Genomic DNA, 20,458 nt, shown 5'->3' on the forward strand with positions numbered 1-20,458 from the left:
GGAGGCCCACTGGTCAGCGAGGAGGGAGAAATAGTAACAGGAAACTTGGAAATGGCAGAGATGCTCAATGACTTCTTTTTCGGTCTTCACCGAGAAGTCTGTAGGAACACCTAACATAGTGAATGCTAGTGGGAAAGGGGTAGTTTTAGAAGGTAAAATAAAAAAAGAACAAGTTAAAAATCACCTAGGAAAGTTAGATGCCTGCAAGTCACCAGGGCCTGATGAAATGCATCCTAGAATACTCAAGGAGCTGATAGAGGAGGTATCTGAGCCTCTAGCTATCATCTTTGAAAAATCATGGGAGACAGGAGAGATTCCAGAAAACTGGAAAAGGGTAAATATAGTGCCCATCTATACAAAGGGTAATAAGAACAACCCAGGAAACTACAGACCAGTTAGTTTAACTTCTGTGCCAGGGAAGATAATGGAGCAAGTAATTAAGGAAATCCTCTGTAAACACTTGGAAAGTGGCAAGGTGATTGGGAACAGCCAGCATAGATTTGTAAAGAACAAATCATGTCAAACCAATCTGATAGCTTTCTTTAATAGGATAATGAGTCTTGTGGCTAAGGGAGAAGCGGTGGATGTGGTATACCTAGACTTTAGTAAGGCGTTTGATACGGTCTCGCATGATATTCTTATCAATAAACTAGGTAAATACTACTTAGATGGGCTTCTATAAGGTGGGTGCATAACTGGCTGGATAACTGTACTCAGAGAGTAGTTATTAATGGTCACAATCCTACTGGAAAGGCATAACAAGTAGGGTTCCGCAGGGGTCTGTTTTGGGACCAGCTCTGTTCAATATCTTCATCAACGATTTAGATATTGGTATAGAAAGTACGCTTATTAAGTTTGTAGATGATACCAAGCTGGGAGGGGTTGCAACTAATCTGGAGGATAGGGTCATAATTCAAAATGACCTGGACAAATTGGAGAAATGGTCTGAGGTAAATAGGATGAAGTTTAATAAAGACAAATGCAAAGTGCTCCACTTAGGAAGGAACCATCAGTTCCATACATACAAGATGGGAAGCGACTGTCTGGGAAGGAGTACGGCAGAAAGGGATCTAGGGGTTATAGTGGACCACAAGTTGAATATGAGTCAGCAGTGTGATGCTGTTGCAAAGAAAGCAAACGTGAGTCTGGGATGCATTAACAGGTGTGTTGTGAGCAAGACACGAGAAGTCATTCTTCCGCTCTACTCTGCACTGGTTAGGCCTCAGTTGGAGTATTGTGTTCAATTCATGGTCCCAGAACAGTTGACCCCTTTATTAGGGATGTAAAATCCCGTTTAACTGGTTTACTCTTCATGGCCGGTTCAGACCAAGACCAGGGCCGGATTAAGGGGGGGGCTAGCCGGGCAGCTGCCCGAGGCGCCAACCTATGGGGGGTGTCTGATGGCAGCTGTAAGGGGCCACACGGCACCCCTTAGAGCTGCAATCAAGTGCTGCGCACCCGAATGCAGCTGTAGGGTGCACAGCGCGCCAGGGGGCGGAGCCACGCATGCGTTGTGTGCCCGCTGCCCAGGGCGCAGGAATGACTCGAGCCGGCCCTGACCAGGACTGCTCTGTTGAGGCTGCTAACAAAGGGGGAAAGTTCAAATGCTAAGTGCAGTGGTGGTTTTGGTGTTGTGGACACTTGTCAACTGGGATTGGAACCTTCAACAAATTTCACACTGGCCAGCACCCCCCTCCGACAGAGCAGGGTATAAAATCAGACTGTACAGTCTGACTTCTCTGTAGGCAGCACCGAGCCAGGCCAGATTCAAACAGGGCCTTTGAAACAAAATGTGATACGTCCTATTTTAAAAGAGCCAAGTTGTTCCCCTGCCCTGCCCTGAGTTTGCATAGGAACTGGTGATTTCAAAGTAAAAGGCTCCATATTCCATTCTCTGATCCCCCTGAGCCAGCCTTTCCTCCTGACCTGGCTCCAGGACACTAGGGGGAAAAAAGCTCCATATTCAGTAGTTCTGACTCCAAAAGCCAGCCAGTCCCTCTCTCAAAAAACTTGAGGCCTGAGTGGAGATGGGGACTCATGAGTGAAAGGGCTCATCTTTCCTTTCTTAACTCCAGCCTCAGCCCCTCCAATGAGGGACATACGTTGGGAGCACAAACCAGCTGCCCACTCCTGATATAGATCCTTTTTCCTCAAATACCAGCCAATGGGCTGGATCCAGTCCACCAGGGTTAGCTCCGGGCGGGCCCCCACTGCTATATTTACCTGCATGGCTGCAGGTACTGGCAATTACGGCTCCCATTGGCCACAAATCGCTGTTCCCAGTCAATGGGAGTTATGGGAAGCGGTGTCCCATACTGCTTCTCGACGCTCCCATTGGCCGAGAACACCGATTCGTGGCCAACAGGAGCTTCAATCACTGCTACCCGTGGCCATGCAGGTAAATATAATAGTGGCGGTCCACCAGGGTCTAACCCTAGTGAACTCACCACTGTGTTATTGGCCATCCCTCTTCTATACGCTATTTCCAGACCTCTAGAGAGAGGGCTTCCATTTCCCCAAGGTACTCAATTCACTTTCAATTTAAAAGACAAACAGTGGGGAGAGTGGGTACTGTGTTAGATCCCCTGGAGAGACTCACTGTTACCAGGAACCAGAGTGTAGCCAGGCACTGGTGTTCTGACTCCTCAGGAGCATCTTGACGTGCTAGATCCATGTTGGCCTTGGCTCCCCTGAGCCTCACACCAGCCCAGATCATGACTTTACCTGAGTTGGCAAGGGCCAGGGCCTTGAGGGTGACAAATTCCTCCTTCTCCACCTTCAGCTTCTTGTAGCGGCGCACCAGCTGCAGGATGGCCAGGTAGAGTTCCAGCAGCCCTGTTAGGCGCGAGTGCTCCTCATCCATGATGTAGTCTTCGGCATAGACCAGCTTGTCTTCATAGGGCAGGGAGCGGTACACGATGCCCAGGATGAGGATCTCCATCCAGGCGCTCTGCAAGAGGCTCATCTGGTCCCCCAGAGAGAGATTAGAGAAACCTGGCAAGACAAATGACAAGCAGGGTCAAACTGGGATGGGCTCCAAAGGCTGTATCCCCCCACAACTCCCCTGTTTTTCTGGGCGTCACTCCATTTCTCCAGTCCCCGCCTGCCTGCATGGGACATGGGCTCACAGAGCACATCTCCAAAGCCCATGGCAATGAGCCTCCTAGCCCAGGTGGATAGACTTGGGTTTGCGAGGCTCATGCTGGCATTTAAAAACTTGGGTAGACAGTGCTCTGAAGTTATAGCTTGGAATGGAACTCTAACGTCCCATCCCCTTTGCTTCAGGCTTCAGAGCCTGAGCTGTTGGAGCTACACAACCATTTTTGGTGTGGGCTGGAAGGCTTGCTGCCATGGGCTATGTAGACATACCCTGTCTAGGAATTTACATGGCCCTAATCATATAGTGTCTGGCACCCCTGGAGTTCACCCATCTCTCTACTTCCCAGTTCACTCGCAGTCCTGCCTGGAATTCATTCTTCTTCCTCCCCATTTCCTTGCAGCACTGCCCGGAATACAACCCAGTCCTCAGGCAACACCGTGATCCTCACTCCTCCTGCAGCACTGCCTGGTAGGTACCTTGTTTCTATGTTCTTCCTGCTGTATTTTCTGTAATGCAAACTATTCTCTCCACCCCAGCAAGGAGCTCTGTCCTGTCTTCGTATGACAATGGACAGAGCAGCACTCCAAAGGGAGTCAGTGGATTCTTGAGAGAAGATGCTTGCCCAAGAGTTAAGCTCACCAAAATGTCATCTCAGCTCAAATTTTCCTCCACTGTAGCAAACTGGGAGGATCAAAAGTTAAATCCATATGAAAACATGTTCCACTTCTGTACATCATGACTCCCCACACTCAACAATTCCAGATTTCTACTCAGAGCCCCACAATATCCCAAAATGCTCACAATGCCAGACAAAAACCTAAAATACCAAGAGATGGGTCAGCATGAACAAACCGAGTAGCAAGAAGGTACAGATCCCTAAACAGACATGGAGCCTGGCCCCATGAATAGAGCTCACAACGGAGGTGGGCAGAACCAAGGCAGCCCCCTCCCCTCCAAACACAGACAAAACGAACATAAACAGGATGGCACAAAGCACTGTTCACACGAAAAGAAGCGTGCGTGCACAACCACCCATATGACAGAGCTGAGATTGAGATGAGAGGCACCCTCTGCTCTAGTGTCTGAAATACAAGGGAGTATGAAAGAGATTTTGCCTGAAGTGGTGAAGCAACGAGGAAAAACTCTGCTGGGCTGTAAGAAAAAGGAGAGGTACTGCAGAGATGGCCTCAGGCTCTGTAGCAGCCTGACACTGGCTCCTGAATGGACACAAGTGCCTTGTGTCTGTCTGCAAATCCTAAACTCTGTGTGTAGTATCCCTGCCCACCATGACAGAGAGCAGAGCACGGTGTTTATACGGGGCAGCCTGTCCTGGCAATAGAGTCTCTCAGAACTGAGCAGAAGTGGGAAGGCCTGGGTATTTCTAAGCAGCAGAAACACCTGGGACTTGATGCAGCCTTCTCTCCCCTCCCTCACATCCAGGCGCCCACCTTTTTTTAAGTTTTCTCTCCTTAACTCATTCAGTGTCCTCTGCCCCTCTTCCTCCTGCAGCCTCATCTGTGTTCATTAGCCCCCGCCTCCGAGATTCTCCATCTCCATAGGCCACAAATTGTATGCAGTGAGATGCCCTTTATTCCCACAGTCTGCACTGCTCAAGTCCTGTGTCTGGGCCCAGGTAACCAGCCACTGCAATGATCATTTGATTTCTCTTGTTATCAAGTCAGCAATTAACAAAAGAGCTGGTGATTGCTGTATTGACTGACTGTAGGTTCTATTTTTCTATCAGTGCTATCTCAGCCTAAGGAAGTGGGGGTAGGAAGATGGGTTAGTCTTATTTATTTATCACTACACCATGTTTTGTGTTTGTGTTGCCAGGGGAAGCAAAGGGTGATAATGGCATGGCAGCCCTTGGACATCCAATTTCCCTTATCAGGCCCCTGAATAGAAAAGAGGCCCCAGGCCACATTAATTAACAGATACCAATCAGCTGTCACGTGGGGGTGTGTGTGTGAGGTCTGGGGGGTAGCAGTGGGTGGGAGGGAGGAATCGATAATCCATTGGGGAGGAGTGCCAGAGGGAATAAGGGAACAGCTAAAGACCACCAGGGAGAGGAGCTTGGAATAGAGAGTGAAATGAGTTAGCACTCAGCTAGGGATTCAATCTATCCACCCAATAGCATGGGGTTACCGTCGCTGTGGGAGGGAGGCTCATACATACTCCCCATTGTCACGGGCTTCTTTCCAGCTAACAATCCAGGCCTGTTCCAGGCCCTGAATATGTTTGTAGAGAAAGGACTGGCTGTGTTCTTGAGTCAGCTAGTAGGGTGTGGCTATCCTGAAGAGTTAGGTATTCATATGGGCAAGTTTGATACCCCCCTGTTCCTTCTCTTTAAAAAAAAAAAAAAAATTTATTTCTGAGACCTACCTCTTCCTTCTTCCTTAGCCCCTTCTGTTGCAGCTGGGATACAGTCCCCCTTTTACCTCAGTGTCTCAGGGCAGTAAATGGGAGAATGGCCTGAGGAGAAATGTACATCAAGTTCCTGATTTCTGATGCCTTGCTGACACTCTCCTCTGCTGCATGTGGTGTGAATGTGCTATCCCCTCTGGGAGAGAGGGGGGCTGCTTTGCAGAAAAGTTGTTATAACTTCAGTTCCCTACGTTTCTAGCCTCTCTCACTCTCTCCTAGTTGCACTCCCCACTGTGGCATTAGCCATTCATTCAACTCCAAAAAGGAAGGCTGTTCAGGACTTAAGATGCAAGCTTGGGACTTGAGGGTCCTCAGTTCAACTCCCACAGTTGCCCTGGGTCGGTCGCTTAGTCTTGTTCTGCCTCATTTCTAAAATGGGGCACTTCTCTACCTGAAAGAGCTGTTGTGACAATAAATATGGGGAAGATTTTTTTGTTTGTTTTTGCTCAACAACTTTGAGCTTGGAGTACTGGCACCTTTTTTCTTACAAAAAAAGCACTGCAAATGACAATCACCCACAGAAAGTGTTGGAAAACTGCTAGTAAGTATGCTGGATGGAAATGAATGGAGTGTGTGTATTAGATGGAGCTACGGCAGTAGTTCTCGGCCTTTCCAGACTACTGTACTCTTTCAGGAGGCTGACTTGTCTTGTGTACCCTAAGTTTCACCTCACAAAGTCAGACATAAAAAATACAACCGTGTGACAGCACGCTATTACTGACAAATCAATTACTTTTGATTTTTATGATTGACTTAAATTGTGACCCCCCACCACCACCCTGGTGAAAAACTCTAAACAGTATACAGAGCAGTATAAACAAGTCATTGGTGGCATGAAATTTTAGTTTCTATTGATTTTACTAGTACTTTTCATGTAGTCTATTCTAAACTAGGCAAATATCTAGCTGATTTGACCACCAAGAAGGCTGGGGGTGATTGGATGTCTAACATAGTGAATGCCAGTGACTAAAATAGGAACAAAACAAGTTAAAAGTTACTTAGACAAATTAGATGATCAGGACTTGATGAAATACTCAAGGAACTGACTGAGGTATATCTGAAAACTCCTAGAATACTCAAGGAGCTGACTGAAGCCAGTTTCCCCCAGCACCAGCTCCTGCTCCCCACTTGCTGCCTCTGATACAGAGGCAGCAAGTGCTGGGGGGAGGGAGGGTGGATCATGTAGTGGACTCAACTACCTGATAAACCTAGGCTATAGCTATATTTGCCCTTTTCCAATCTTCTGGAATATCTCCCGTTTCATGACTTTTTGAAGATAATTGCTAAGGGCTCAGATATTGCATCCCTCATATCCCCACATGCTGCCCTGAGCCCTCCAATCCTACTCCAAACTCACATCTCTTAAAGGTACTGTCTTATCACAACCTCCCAATCCCTTGCACTGTGCCCCCTCCTGGCAGGGGGTGATACACCAGTACCCATAATCAATTTAAGTTAATTTCACCTCTGGATCCAGTTCAGTTCAATATCTTCATCAGTTATTCAGATTATACAAGTTGCAGATGATACTAAGATGGGCGGAGTTGAGAGTGCTTTGGAGGATAGGGTTAAAATTCAAAATTATCTGGACAAACTGCAGAAATGGTCTGAGTTAAAGAGGATGAAATTGAATAAGGACAAATGCAAAGTACTCCACTTAGGAAGGAACAATCAGTTGCACATATACAAAATGGGAAAAGACTGCCTAGGAAGGAGTACTGCAGCAAGGGAGTTAGGGGTCATATATAAATAAAAGTCATCAGTGTGACACTATTGCAAAAAAAAAGCACACAATTTTGGGATGTATTAAGAGTAGTGTCATAAGCAAGACATGATTCTTCTGCTCTACTCAATGTTCATTGGGCCTCTGCTGGAGTATTGTGTCCAGTCCTGGGCACTACATTTCTGGAAAAATTGAAGAAAGTCCAGAGAAGAGAACAAAACTGATTAAAGGTCTAGAAAACATGACCTATGAGGCAGGATTGGAAAAAAATGGGTTTGTTTAGTCTGGAAACGAGTAGACTGAGAGGGAACAGGACAACCATTTTCAGGTACATAAAACGTTGTTTCAAGTAGGATGGAGAAAAATTCTTAACCTCTGAGGCTAGGACAAGAAGCAATGGGCTTAAACTGCAGCAAGGGAGGTTTAGGTTGGACATTAGGAAAAACTTCCTGCCCAACAGGGTGGTTAAACACTGGAATAAATAGCCCAGGGAGGCTGTGGAATCTCCATCTCTGGAGATATTTAAGAGCAAACACCTATCAAGGATGCTCTAGATAATATTTGGTCTAGCTATGGGCAGGGCTCGACAAATAATACAATCTACTCGCCATCAAACCTCTTCATGCCTCGATGGCACACATACCCCTGGTTGAGAACCACTGACATATGGCACCTGTGTCTCTCTTACCCACTTTGAAGATCAGTCACCACCAGAGATCTGGGAGTTAGAGCCAGATACTGATCTCAACTTTGTATAAATAAAATAATTCCATGGACCTCAATGGATGTGGACTCTGGATTTATGCTGGTGTCACTGAACTCAAGGGATGTGTCTAGACTGGCCAGTTTTTCTGGAAAATCAGCCGCTTTTCCGGAAAAACTTGCCAGCTGTCTACACTGGCCGCTTGAATTTCCGCAAAAGCACTGACGTCCTACTGTAAGAAATCAGTGCTTCTTGCGGAAATACTATGCTGCTCCCGTTCGGGCAAAAGTCCCTTTTGTGCAAAACTTTTGCGCAAAAGGGCCAGTGTAGACAGCTGAGATTTGTTTTCCGCAAAAAAGCCCCGATCGCGAAAATGGCGATCAGGGCTTTTTTGCGGGAAAGTGCGTCTAGATTGGCCACGGACGCTTTTCCGCAAAAAGTGCTTTTGTGGAAAAGCGTCCGTGCCAATCTAGACGCTCTGTTCAGAAAATGCTTTTAACAGAAAACTTTTCCGTTAAAAGCATTTCCGGAAACTCATGCCAATCTAGACGTAGCCACAGAGTTTAGGTGGAGATCTGTGGTAAGAACTAGAACCAGTAAGTGAACCTGTGCCCAGAAAGAAGGAAGCTTTCTGCTCTGCTGGACCTGGTTAGAAACAATGTGAGGTTATGGGCCAATTGGCATTAGCAGGGACTGCCAGCTTCTGCCCTTTCTAGCCTATTTTCTAGAATCTGTCAGATTAAAATTGGAAGAATTACTGGCCATAAAGACTTTATTCACCTGTTGCCTCCTATACCAATGAAGAAACAAGATTAGGGAGTCAGGTATGACAAGAAACAGTACACAGACAGACCTCCACTGAATGCAAAACTATAGATACAGGGTTAGAACCTCATGTCTGGCTGACGTATTTTATTCCACCTTTGCACCCCCACCACGCTGCAGTTGGCTAGGGGCTGTTCTACTCTTTGGTGCAAGTGAGAGCACTATTTAGGGCTGCTCTAACTTTTACCCAGCTACATCCCAGGTCCCCCGCTAACCCCAGGCACTGCTGATTTGAAGTGCCACGCAGAGCCAGGGTCAGCTGGGAACTCCCCATCTGATCCCAGGCTCCAGCGCGGCATTTCCATGGAATCCGGGATCAACTGGGGAGTCCCAGCTGACCCCAGGTTCTGGGGAAATGCTGCACGGAACCTGCCATCAGCTAGGGAATCTCCAACTGACCCCAGGTTCTGCTGAAACGCTGCACAGAGCCCGGGACCAGATGTGTGTTGCTGCTGCTTTGAAGTACCCCCTCTTCCCTCCCCCCGTTGCTGCCTCTATCTGATAGAGGTAGCAAGGGGGGTGGGGATTGACTAGTCGACTGACTATCCGATAAGCATTTGCTTATCGGATAGTTGACTAGTCCTTAACATCCCTAGCACAGACCCCAACTGCATTAATGACACAGAACCAAAGAACTTCCAGCAACACAACTGTGTTATCTGTGCTGTTTGCCGGCACAACAGTCAGACCCAGCAACGAAATGTGAATCTCAGCTAGTTTGCCACACGGGACCCTTCAATAATGAGACACAAGTGCCTCGGTACTACTATATTAGAGCCTGGTGCTCACGGCTGCTGAACACTCAACTTTCAGGCCCCACTCCACCCGCTTGTGCCCTTGTACTGAAGCAGTCAGACTCTACAGTGCTGCAGCTGCATTCTCTCGGCTGTAGCCTAGCACAAAACTGATCACCTCTCACGACAGCCACGCGTGAATTCCATTCCCCCGCATTCCAGCCACAGGTTGCCACATCCCCTGTGGAAAATTACCTGGTTTGCTCTAGCTGCTGTGGTGACATTTCGTTTTTTTATTTCAATGATTTGGCAGGGTGCTCTCCCAGAATTTTTTTAAACCTACACACATAATTTGTGGCAAGTGGAGTTCATAATCTGTTAATTTATTATCATTTCTGTCATCCTGGAGGGCCATTAGCAGAGGTAATAAAGGGAGCTGTAATTATAGGATCTGAGGCCACTCCAGACACAGCTGCTGTCACTCCACTTGCCATATTTCATTCTGTGCTGCTGCGATCAGCTTCCCAGTGTGCACAGTACAACAGATACCTCGGGACAGCCTCTGTTGTTTCCCTCAAGAGAAGTCTCCTCTTCTACACAAAAGCATGTGTAAAAGGTAGATGAAATACAAAGGTGATTAACAGAGGGGCTGGGTGGAAGGAGAACAAGAAGGCAAGTCTCATCCAAAGGGGAAGGACTCCAAGCTGGTTGGGGAGGACACTGAGCTAATGATGTTTGCTCAACACTTTTAAAGAATATTTTCATGTTCGTGATGGCAGGAGAGTGGCTTTAAGCTTAAATCAGTTTCATTTTGCTGACATTAAAGAACAAGTTTGCTCTGGGACCTTGAAGTGCTGGGCTCATTCCTGAGCCTGGGTTGTTAAAAACAACATTCTAATTGAACACAAGACTGACAGATGGGATATTAGTGCTTTTGCTTTGTTCTTGATGTCTGAGATTCAGGGGCTACACTTACAAGGGGGAGGTAGGCATCTAATTGCAACTTTAGGTGCTTAAGTAAGTCCAACATTTAGATCATCAAATATCCCAGTTTCCAGCAGCTCCTTAATACACTAGGCACCAAAGTTTCCACTGATAAGGATCCCATAGCATCTAACTGTCTAACAGAGCCATGCACATGCCCCCAACTACCCATGTCCTGGGGGGCAATGGGCAACTTAATAGACACTAGAGCAGGGATTACAGTCTGCCACACGAATGCCCACCCACTGACTTAGAGTGAGTGTCAAACTCTCACATGCTATGGAATAAAACTCAAAAAACCCCAAATAAACCCAACACAATCACAACGGGTACAACTCACAGCTATGAAAAGAAAACAGCCAACCCCTTCCTATCTTAGACTTTTTGGTCTGAGAACTAAGAGGTCAATTCAATGTCATAGGCCTTCAAGAGACTGCCATTATGCCAAACTCATCAGCCTTTTTTTCTTAGCCATTGCGAACAGCTGAATGACTGCAAAATCGCTTAAACTAGAGTTTCAGGTCAGTCATTCTACACCTGAACGTGGGCTGAACCACAGCTCTGCTAGAGGTAGGATAAAACTACTGCAGGAACTGCCAGAGGCTCCAGCAAATGTCTGTCCTTCCTCTGGGGTCTGAAAAGTTCAAAAGCCAGTTGGTCATAAAACTGGCCATGCAGCAGTGGAACGATCCTGAATGTGCCAGGATCCTAAATCCCAAAAGATCCTAAATGTGCCAGGAAAGGAGCAGATCAGCAGGACAGGTCCCATAGGGTGTGTCTACACTGCAGAAAGATCCCAGCAGCAGCCAGTCTCATGGGGCTCAGTAGGTGTTCCCACTCAGGCTGCTGCCTGGGGGGCAGGGTCTCAGAGCTTGGGCTCCCGCCTCAGCAGGGATGTCTGCAGCGTTTAGTTCAGCTGTGTAGTGCGAGCCTAAGGCAGCGGACTCAGTGTCACTGCTACTGTATTTCTGAAGTGTAGCTGCACCCACAGTCCCCTCTGTCTCACAGAAAGCTTTTGTTGACTATGTGCTGGCCTTGTGGGTTACCCCTGATGTACAGGCGCTGGTGAACTACCTGCCAATGAGCATCACTGTACTTGAAGGGAACTGCATTATTTTGAGGGAACCACGGTGCCCTGCTAAGACAAACTTGCAGCCAATTCAAAACTACTAAATGATGTTATAAAAAATACTCCTTCAGGGCCCTCATGTTGAGTACACGCCTAATGTGCAAGCTACATGCCAGACTGCTGGTGCCTAGATGTGCCAATAGGGGATAAGTTTATCATCATAAACAAGCTGTTTGTAAGAAGGAGTTTGCTAGGCTGTTGCAGGAAAAATACTGGTAGTGGCCTCTGCCCATTGGCCCAAGGGCTATTTAAGTATTTTATACAAAGTAGAACAGCTTTAACTAGAGACTCCCAAGTGGCAGAAGGCATCTCTGACCAGCATTGACTTGAGGCCTTGGTTCCTGAGAGGGGCTCGCTTAGGCAGCTCCCCTTTCAGCTTGCTGGCTTCTGAGAGTCCCTTTTTTAGCTCTGAACCCTCTCTAGTTCTGGCTGCCTAACCTGTGAATCCCACTGGGCAGCAGGGTGTCTAAAAGACAAGCCCTGCAAATGCTCAGCCTAAGAGCCTGTGGAGAAATCAAGCCTCCCATGTCTAAGAATTCAGCTGTGTGGCAACCTGTGTGTGAGATTAGCCCTGATGGGTGAGCTCCTTGATGGCTGAGTTTCGGGGTGTGCAGACTGAAAGAAACCAGCTGCAGTGATACACCCATTTGAGTCAGTCTCCTTCTCTGTGCTGCTGCTTCACTCAGTTTGTTTTATTATTTTTATTTGTGACGGGGGAGGGATTAAAATAAAAAGTCTGTCGTCTATTGTATTAAAAGTGCTTGTGTAAAGCCATTAGTTTGTTACTGTTGAGCTGGACTGAGCTCTGACCAGCCCAGGACATGTGGTGCTTGTATTGCCACAATGGGGTTTATTCACAGGAAAGGGAAATAGAAAATAGGGGAGATTTGCAGGAGAACTCTGTCGTACCCATTTTACAGTGTAGCAGTCACTGTGCACTTCCCGGTGCTAGGGCAGAAGCAGCAGCGCTAAAATGAAAAAGTTTCCATAATAAAATTCAGGGAGGAGCAGCTTAAGTTCATCACAGGTCTAAGCAAGTGACCTCTGAGTTACTGCAATGCACAGCAGTGATAAGGGACTTCCACACCTAGATGTCTGGGAACTAACACTCACAGTGAGTAATTTAAAAAACAACAAATGGTCTGGTAGCACTTTATAGACTAACAGAACAGGTAGATGGTATCCTGAGCTTTCGTGGGCACAGCCCACTTCTTCAGATGACTGGTCTATAAAGTGATACCAGACCATTTGTTGTTTTTTTTCTGTAACAGACTAACTCAGCTACCCCCTGAATCTCCTTCAGTGAGTAATTTGTGAGTAACTGTGTTGGGTGGGGCCATGCAGCAAAAAAACCAGGGCAGGAAGTGTCAGGGCTGGGTCAGCTGACCGGGCGTGCACTTGAGGGCTAGGAACAGCAGCATGGACATTTGGGCTGGGCCCCCAGCTAAGCAGGAGCCTCTGCACTGAAGCTCTGTAGCACAAGCCTGAAATAGTTCACCTGAGCTCGGACGCTTGCTCTTGTGGGGTTTTTTGGCTGTGCTGCCGTATCTTTAGCTGGCTTGTGTTCATGCCCTTTCTGTTAAGGGAGTTAACCCGGCTGCTGGGTTAATGGAGCAATCCAGGCTGAGAATCCTCAATCAGCAACATAGCCCAGTTTGTGCTGAATCAGCCCCAGGTGGATTCCACAGCTAGCGAGTGGTGTAATCCCGGATACTGCAGATCTCCTTTAAGAAGGGCAGCCCTGGCATTAACCTCCGCTCACAAACACTGCCCCCAGAAAGACCTATTTCTCCAATCTCTACAGCAGAGATCTCAAACTCCCAGCCCATGGGCCATCTCAGGCTGGAGGAATTGCTCCTGCTGTCACAGGAAGTGTGAGGGAGCTCAACCGCTGGTGCCAAGCCACACTAGGCCCTCCCCCGATAATCCCTGAGGCTATGTCCCTTGGAGGATGGGGTGCTATGGGAGGAGAGGGCAGGACGGTGGGAGACAGAGTGAGGCTTAGGAAACAATAACAGACAGCCTGCTCCTCCCCAGCCTGCCAGCACTCTCAGGCCAGGCCGTGCATTTACTCCAACCCACAATAGCCCACGGACTGGGAGTTTGAGACCCCTGCTCTACAGTCAGGGGTGTGACTATGAAACACCTAACTCATGGTGCCTAGCAAATCACAATAGGAGCTTCAAAGCTTGAGTTACGCCCCTAGGCTCCCTGTACAGTGAAGGGGGACATGTGGATGCCTAAGAATGGGATCCATAAAAGTCTGCACACCAGGTGGAAAGTCAGGTAAACTAGCCAATGGTGGATGCCTAGAAGAGAGATGTGTCCTAATCTACCCCCACCATGGAGATAGGCATTTAAATCCAGGCTCCAGGCACCTATCTCTGTTTGCAATCTAAAGCCACAACCTGCTGTCTGGAGTCAGGCTATGCAGGTGTCTTGTGAGGAAGCGGTGGCCTCTCTTACAACCTTTAGTCACACGCTCACCTGGGAGGTGGGGAAACCCCTGTTCAAAGCCTCTCTCATTGGTCAGTGGGAGAATGGACGTGTGTCTCCCACATCCCCGGTGAGTACCATATCCCCATGACCTAAGGGAGGTGGTGTTGAATATGCTCTCTGAGTGCACTGACTGGACTGAGCCCTGTGGGGACAGGCGGGGAAATGCCTGTCTTTCCCCTGGTTTGAGGATTTTGCTGCAGCTAAGGCATGAAAGAGTTGTCTAGACCTCTCCCGCTTCCTGATGCCATAGTGAACATGACCAGAGGCAGGAGGAACTTGGAGTCTTAGGGAACTTTTACAGTGGAAATGTTGGTGCCAAGTGAATGTGGGTGCATATAAGGCAGCTAAGTGAGGGGCTTTGTGGCTCACAAGGGTCTAAATCTGCTCTTTAGGTGCCTGAATCCCTTTGTACATGTAGGACAAGCTGCCCAGAAGTCCCCACTGCAAGCAACCCAGAAAATCTTCTCAAGCGGAGCCACCAACCTGAGAATCCAACGATGACAAAATTTACTGAGAAACAGTCATTCCAAAACCAAGAGGAGCAGCAGCCAAAAAGGGTATGTCTACACTACCACCCTAGTTCGAACTAGGTGGAACGGTAGTTCGAATTAGAAAGCCTAATTCGAACTACCTACTCCATGCCGCGTGTAGCCGCGGGCACGGAGTCCGAACTACTGGGGATTTAAAAATGGTGGCGCCCGGCAAGATGCAAATGAAGCCCGGGATATTTAAATCCCGGGCTTCATTTGCAACTTCGATTGACTACATTAACCACCCTAGTTCGAACTAGGGTGGTAGTGTAGACATACCCAAAGAGAACAAGGACAAACTGCAGAAATCAGTCACTGCATGAGTCAAATGCCTGCTAGGCTAGGACAACTGAACTATGGCAGATCCTACCAAGTGATCAGATGGGACTTAAAATGTGTCATGGAAAGATGCTGCATGGTTGAAGCATGGAACTGATGAACCAAGAAGTGGGCTGGGGAGAGTGTGAACCTGTGCAGAAGATGGAGCACTGTGTGCATGGTCAACAGCAGATTAGGCCAGCAGCTGAGTACAAAATATTCCTATAGGCTGGGGGGAAAGAAGTGGCAGGGGCTGAGACTGCTGATCAACTAATTCATGCTGCATGTCCACCAGAAGAAGTCTTCTGCAACGCAGCAAAGTGAGCTCTGGGGACACTTCTGGAATCTCTCCCCACTCGCCCTGCACTTTTGCTACCCAATCAGAATTTTTGTCTAAGATGCCAGGTCTTCTCCTCTTGCTGCGTTATGTTCTGGAGCTTGACATAAGATCAAGCTGTGGGCTCTGAATGGCAGGAATCACATGGGAGCCCTCACTATGTGAGTGAGAAAACAACAAGTAGTCCTGTGGCACCGCAGAGACTAACAAAGACGTATAGAACCATGAGCTTTCATGGGCAAAACCCACTTCATCAACTGATGAGCTGAATGAGGGAGATGGTCTCTCCTTCAGCCTGGGACCTGTCGCTACAGTGCTCATGTTCCACACGGAACGCTGCTGCTGTGCTGAATGAACAGTATGGAAGGCCTGGACACGCCCCAGTCAGCTTCCCTGTGGAGCCAGATCCCATTACAGTCAAAATGTTCCCACCTTCCATCAACACAGGAAACAGGAGCTCCAAAGTGGTGCCCTCCTCAGTTGCCACATGGATGAGCCTTGCTCATTGGCCTTGCTCCTCTTGGCTAGGAAAGCTTCCCCTTCAGATGGGCACTGGGCTCCCTGTTCTGTGGTGCTGCAGCAGCACAGCTCCTGGCCACTACTGGCAACAGGGGAATATAACAAGACTGGGTACAACATCCAGTTGCCATGGTTATCTATAGACACAGTGGATTCAGACTGTCCTGAGCCAATGCCATAGGGCATGCAAAAATCACCAAAGCCCACCACTGTCCCACATAATCCCAAAGGCTCATGGCCAGGGGTTACTGTTGTCCCACTCAGTCACAGGCACTACTGACTGCTGTAGAATACGGTCTGTAAAGCTACCACATAATCCTAGGACACTAAGCGTAGATCATTAATTTGCACAAATCAATCATATACTGTATTGAACTCATTGCCAACGAAGGCCTCACTGTGAGCAGCTTTCTCTTGAAGTAGATTCAGCTCATCAGAGTGCCAAGATAAAGTGATGCTCACAGTGGTAAATAATCACCTCCCCTTGCCTTTCACACTCATTTCCCCTCCCCTAACTTCCCCCTTGTTACCTGGGATGTGCTTTGCCCATCCAATGATCACCACCAGTTCCCTGTCTGCTAAGTCACAGAGGGTTGTCAGCGCTTTGATGTCACTCTCCGGCATGGTGGGGTCAGGCATGGCATAAATCTTCTCTGGCTCTGCCACCATCAGGTGGGAGACGATCTTAGTCACTGCAAATGTCAGAGGAGAGGTTACTACTGCACCTGGCAGGAGATGGTGTGTTTGTAGCAGCTTTCAGACAATACTTAGCAGGATACAAAATTGGTGTTATGGGACCTGCAATTTGGGATCTCAGAAATGTGTTTTGTTCACAGCAGGAGGGAAACTGAACTGTAGTTAGTGTAGAGTTTTCAAACTTCTTATGCTGTGTGTTCCTTTCCAAATAATGTAGTCTGCCACCTACCTCCATCTGAGACAGGGTAATAGCATACCTATGATTAGATTGCCAAATCTTACTAAGCAAAATGTGTTCTCTGCCACTATAGGACTTTTCTCACACATTCCCAAATGACAGCCTGCATACCACTCTAGGTATGTGTACACCCCAGTTTGAAAATCACTGGTGTAGAGGTTGAAAACTAGAATCTATGACATTTTAGTACTGAGGCAACACCAGTAGAAGTCTTATAAGAAGACATTGTTCAGTTATACCAGGTATCCTATAGACACACAACAACAGTGAGAAAAGTCTTAGATCAATATGCTGGACAAACAACTGATGGGATGGTGAGACGCTAAGAAAACAACGTGGTGACATGGTGGCGAGAGATATGGGGGCCATGTGATTTAGTGGCTCTTGGGTGCAGGAAGGACCACAGCAGCACTGAAGTTATACACTTAGTCTCTCTCTCTCTGAGACAGCTCTGGTTAGGGATGTTAATTTTTGACTAATCAAGTATTCGATGGAATTTCCATCCACTAGTCGATAAGGGCGACACTTGCTATCCTGCTGTGCCTCTCCCTTTGAAATGTACAAGAGCTGCCTGCAGCTCTCGTACATTTCAAAGGGAGAAGTGCAGCACTTGGGACCCTGCACAAGAGTGGACTGCTTCGGTCCCGCTTGTGCTGTGTCCACTGTTGCGCCGCTGCCTTCCTCACGGAGATGGTGCTGGGGGGAATCGGCTTTTAAGCCAGCTCCTGCTCCTCCCCTCCCTGTTCCTCTGATACAGTGGCAGCAGGAGGGGGGAAGCGACTAGTTGAGTAGTGACTCAACTACCGGATAAGCCTAGGCGCTTACATCCCTAATTCTGACTGATGATCCAAAAAGAGTACCATCAATGAGCCATAGCCTTAGATGACACTATTCCACGCACAGTCTATATTCATTGAAAAAAAAAAAAAACCCAATCTGATGGTGGTGGTTTGTAATGGAAACAGAAGAGGACAACAAGCCCACAACATTATTTGTGCACCCACAACACCAATAGAAAAAGAAGCTGTGCTGGACTTAAGGAACACAATAGGAAGCTTGTACATACATGGCTTTTTGGCTGGAGGAGGAATCTGTAAGCTCAGATAAGTACTGCTCTCTGAGTCCAATCTTCTCTTGTACTTCTGGCGTCCTCCGCGGACCCGGTCCAGACGAACTCCTGTAGGGAAGAGAGGAAAGAAACTTACAATCCCCTAGCAGCGTCATAATGACTGCTACAGTTTTGTAAATGAGGAAGCCTGGATAGTCTTCCTTACCCAGCAGAATTTCCCTGACCAGGACAAACGGCTTATGCGCTGAATCCAGCCCAGTTGTCCCAAGAGAGCCAGGTGGGCAGCCTCCTGCTCTGACAATATCACTAGGACAGCTATCTCTCCAGAAAACATTAATGAAGACAAAAACCAACCCACCTCAATTCTTGAATCATTGCATTGTGGATAAATTGAGGGCTTCAGATTTCTGTGCCCTCTGGATGATCATGTTTTTAAAAAGAAAGTCTCAGAAGTGTCAGTCGAAACTGCGCTTATGAAAAAACCCTTTTAGATTGTTCTTAAAAATGAAAAGTTAAATGCTCTGTGACCTTTTGCTGTTTATATTTGAGGAAAGCTGCCCCTAACAAATAGATTCTGAAATATGAATAGAACCAAGATTAGTCAAGCAAGGCAACCCATAATGAAAGAAGAGCTAAATATAAACAGGAACAAGACATTGTAACTTCTACCACAGAAAGGCAATGATAAAACCGAACGAAGGAGGCAGTGAAGAATTGTAGTAACAATACTTCAATACTCTGAGTTAAACAACAAGCAAAGCATCAAATACAACACTGAAATCACTAAACCTATACAAACAGCAATAGCAGGATCAATCATTGAGACAAGAACAGCAATCGAACTTCTACATCAGTAGTAGACTTGAGTGAATAGTGGAAAAATAAGACCATGAATAGCTGTCCAGATTATTAAATTCCTTTCTTGTTGGCTTTTTCTGGTCGTGTTCAATCTCTATAAAATTGGACAAATTGGACAAACTGCCATTGAAAGTCAATTGCGAGTCAAATGGAAATTGAATTTTAATTTTGCAAATGCAATATTCACAGCAATAATATTTGTGTGCCGATTTCATCCAATCAGAGTACCGAAATAACACCACATGATTTATCTGATTTATCTGACAAATCTAGCAACTATTTGGTGATCAATCCATAGAGCTAAAAAAAAAATACATCTCATAACTACATTTTAAACAACATGTACCTTTCAGGAAACTGCAGTCTACTCACAGCTATTGTATAGCAGAGAGAGACTTAATCTGACAAGTAAATTACTCAAATCAGACCAACACTTTGTTCTCTAACCAATACTGTTTCAGTAACCTGGAGGCACTATACCAAATCTGTACCCAAAAGCAATGACACCCCTTACCAATACGAGCAGCCGTACCCTGCTACTAACTCTACCACCACTTTACAGCAACATCAGTGCCCATGTGAGGGCTATGATGCAGATTTGAAGCTATAGACCTGAGTAGCAAGTGGTGTGGAAAGCATGACACCTGCTTACCGGCACTCATGCACGAGCATAGGAGCTGGCAGGGTTCTGTTGGCAAGGGTGCTTTGAGGGCTGGATGGTGCGGGTGCTTAGTACTGCGATTGGTCCAGTGCTTGTATGCACAGTAAGGCCCTTGGGACCACACAGTGATCTTCCTCTTCATGAGGCACAGCTCCTTGCACGTGAGCTTGGGAGGTGGGGGAAGGTAATATGATAGGCCAGATCCAGTCCCATGGTGTGCATCCCCACTCCAGCAGCCAGCACTGTAGGGGGAGGTGCCATTGACCCATCTTCTCCCTGTCTAGCCTGGTGCCATTTTCAGAGACCTGCTCCCCAGTGTGCAGGGGAGTAGAACCAGCTCTTGAAAGCCCAGCACAAAGGAATTGCTGTTGTGAGCGGCCCTTGCACAGCCCAGTGTGCAGAAAAGAGAAGGGAAGTGCATGAGAGGCAGATGAGAAGAGGGAACACGACTGAGCTAGGCTCTGTTGCACTTAGTTCTCCACTGGCATGGGACCTTGCCCTAGTTAGAGCTGCTCCCCCACCGGCGAGGCTGGGCTACCGAGAGTCAGGTGAAATCAGCTCTGACAGCCCTTCTCTGCATCAGACCCAACACAGTGAAGAACCAAGCCTAAAATTATAGCTTAAGCCATCAGTTTGGACACTGGAACCATTAATTTGAATTGAGATGTGAGGCCTCACTCTCCACTGCCTTTCCCATCATACTGTCCTTTACATGCATGCAGAGGGGTGTCCCATGTGATCACTCTGAGTTGGCAGCATTGCACACCGCACTTTGCACGGGTCAGGATGACAATACAAGGGCCAGAATGATGATGGAGCTGATGTCTAGCTATAGTGGAGATTGGTGGCTGCACAGGCCAAGTTAAAAGGATGATGTTCAACCACCTGGCCCCAAAAGAAGTTAGAACTGCACAGGGCTCACTCTAACCTCCATGGCTGATGTGTGGGCCAGTGTTAGTAGAGGTGCAATTATGGTCCTCCTATGCTACATCACACTCCTACCTGATTATCCCACCTAAATGCCCTGCTACTACCCCCGGTATTACACCACCTAAATGCCCCAGTACTAACAAGGTTATATCCTTGCACATGGGATGCTGGAGCTGACTGA

The 20,458-nt window shown here is 47.4% G+C and overlaps 1 protein-coding gene and 1 long non-coding RNA gene across 8 annotated transcripts in view; one reads left to right on the plus strand and one right to left on the minus strand.

Moving 5' to 3' along the window:
- LOC112544898 (uncharacterized) overlaps positions 1 to 20,458 on the plus strand; it is a 195,692-nt gene that overhangs the window by 174,290 nt on the left and 944 nt on the right. For all 4 annotated transcript variants that reach the window (XR_012903374.1, XR_012903376.1, XR_012903373.1 and 1 more), the window contains one exon: positions 3,501 to 3,568. This is a non-coding gene — a long non-coding RNA (uncharacterized LOC112544898). The remainder of the gene's footprint in view (positions 1 to 3,500; positions 3,569 to 20,458) is intronic.
- The window catches only part of ESRRB (estrogen related receptor beta), a 185,612-nt gene that overhangs the window by 8,139 nt on the left and 157,015 nt on the right, over positions 1 to 20,458 (minus strand). For all 4 annotated transcript variants that reach the window (XM_025181980.2, XM_025181979.2, XM_075926835.1 and 1 more), the window contains 3 exons: positions 17,826 to 17,936; positions 16,356 to 16,517; positions 2,725 to 2,994 (listed from right to left, as the gene is read on the minus strand). In XM_025181980.2, coding sequence (XP_025037765.1) covers positions 2,725 to 2,994; positions 16,356 to 16,517; positions 17,826 to 17,936 — 543 coding nt within the window. The remainder of the gene's footprint in view (positions 1 to 2,724; positions 2,995 to 16,355; positions 16,518 to 17,825; positions 17,937 to 20,458) is intronic.

This window comes from Pelodiscus sinensis, chromosome 4 (genome assembly GCF_049634645.1).
Source record: "Pelodiscus sinensis isolate JC-2024 chromosome 4, ASM4963464v1, whole genome shotgun sequence".
Taxonomy (NCBI): Eukaryota; Metazoa; Chordata; order Testudines; family Trionychidae; genus Pelodiscus; species Pelodiscus sinensis.